This window comes from Nicotiana sylvestris, chromosome 5, assembly GCF_000393655.2.
Source record: "Nicotiana sylvestris chromosome 5, ASM39365v2, whole genome shotgun sequence".
Taxonomy (NCBI): domain Eukaryota; kingdom Viridiplantae; phylum Streptophyta; class Magnoliopsida; order Solanales; family Solanaceae; genus Nicotiana; species Nicotiana sylvestris.
In genome coordinates, this window is record NC_091061.1 from 40,969,461 (window position 1) to 40,970,716 (window position 1,256).

General features: G+C 43.5%; 1 protein-coding gene across 1 annotated transcript; it reads right to left on the bottom strand.

Moving 5' to 3' along the window:
• Positions 1-562: 562 nt before the first annotated feature.
• LOC138868550 (uncharacterized) lies at positions 563-934 on the bottom strand. The gene has a single exon (XM_070146105.1). The coding sequence runs from the start codon at positions 932-934 to the stop codon at positions 563-565; it is 372 nt and encodes a 123-aa protein (XP_070002206.1).
• Between the last annotated feature and the right edge of the window lie 322 nt (positions 935-1,256).

The following is a 1,256-nucleotide window of genomic DNA, read 5'->3' on the forward strand; positions in this document are numbered from 1 at the left end:
ACCGAATCATACTTAGACTACTCGGAATGACACCAAATTTTGTGTGCAAGTCTTAAATGATATTACAGAACTATTTTCGATCTCAGAATTCAATTCGGACCTCGATATCACCAAAACCCGCTCCAAACCAAATTTAAAGAACTTTGAAACCCGATCCAAACATATGCCCAAGTCTGAAATCATCATACGGATCTATTGAAACCGTCAAGTCCCGATTCCGAGGTAGTTTAATCAAAATGTTGATCAAAGTCAAACTTGGCCTTTTAAGCCAACCTTAAGGAACCAAGTGTTCCAATTTCAACCTGAATTCTTCCAAATCCCGAACTAACCATCCCCACAAGTCGTAAATCAGTAAAAGAAAGTACCAGAGGTCTTATTTAGGGGAACAAGGTTCTAGAAAGCAAAACGACCGACCGGGTCGTTACATTCTCCACCTTTTAAACAAACGTTCGTCCTCAAACGAGTTTAGATTCGTACCTGAAGTGCTGAATAAATGTGGATATCTGCTCTGCATGTCCTCCTCGGACTCCCAGGTCGCCTCCTCGACTGGTTGGCCCCTCCACTAAACCTTTACCGCGGAAATCCTCTTGGATCTCAATTGGCGATCCTGTTTAGCAACAATAGCAACTGGTTCCTCTTCATAACCCAAGCCCTCATCTAGATGAATAGTGCTGAAGTCTAGCACATGTGACAAGTTGGTGTGGTATCTTTGGATTATAGACATGAGAAAAACTGGATGAACCCCTGATAGGCTGGGAGGTAAAGCAAGCTCATAAGCAACTTCCATAACTCGCCTCAACGCCTTAAATGGGCCTATAAACCTGGGGCTCAACTTGTCCTTCCTCCCAAATCTCATAATACCCTTCATCGATGAGACTTTCAAGAGAACCTTCTCACCGACCATAAATGATACGTCACGCACCTTCTGATCCATGTAACTCTTTTGTCTGGACTATGCTGTGCGAAGTCTCTCCTGGATCAACTTTACCTTTTTCAAGGCATCCTTTACCAAATCAGTACCATATAACTTAGCCTCGCCGGGCTCAAACCACCCGATAGGAGAACGATATCGCCAACCATATAAAGCCTCAAATAGAGCCATCTCAATGCTGGACTGGTAAATATTGTTGTAAGAAAACTCGGCCAAAGGCAAGAACTGATCCCACTACCCTCCAAATTCAATCACACATGCTCTTAGCATGTCCTCCAGTATCTGAACTATCCGCTTTGACTGCCCATCAGTCTGTGGATGAAAT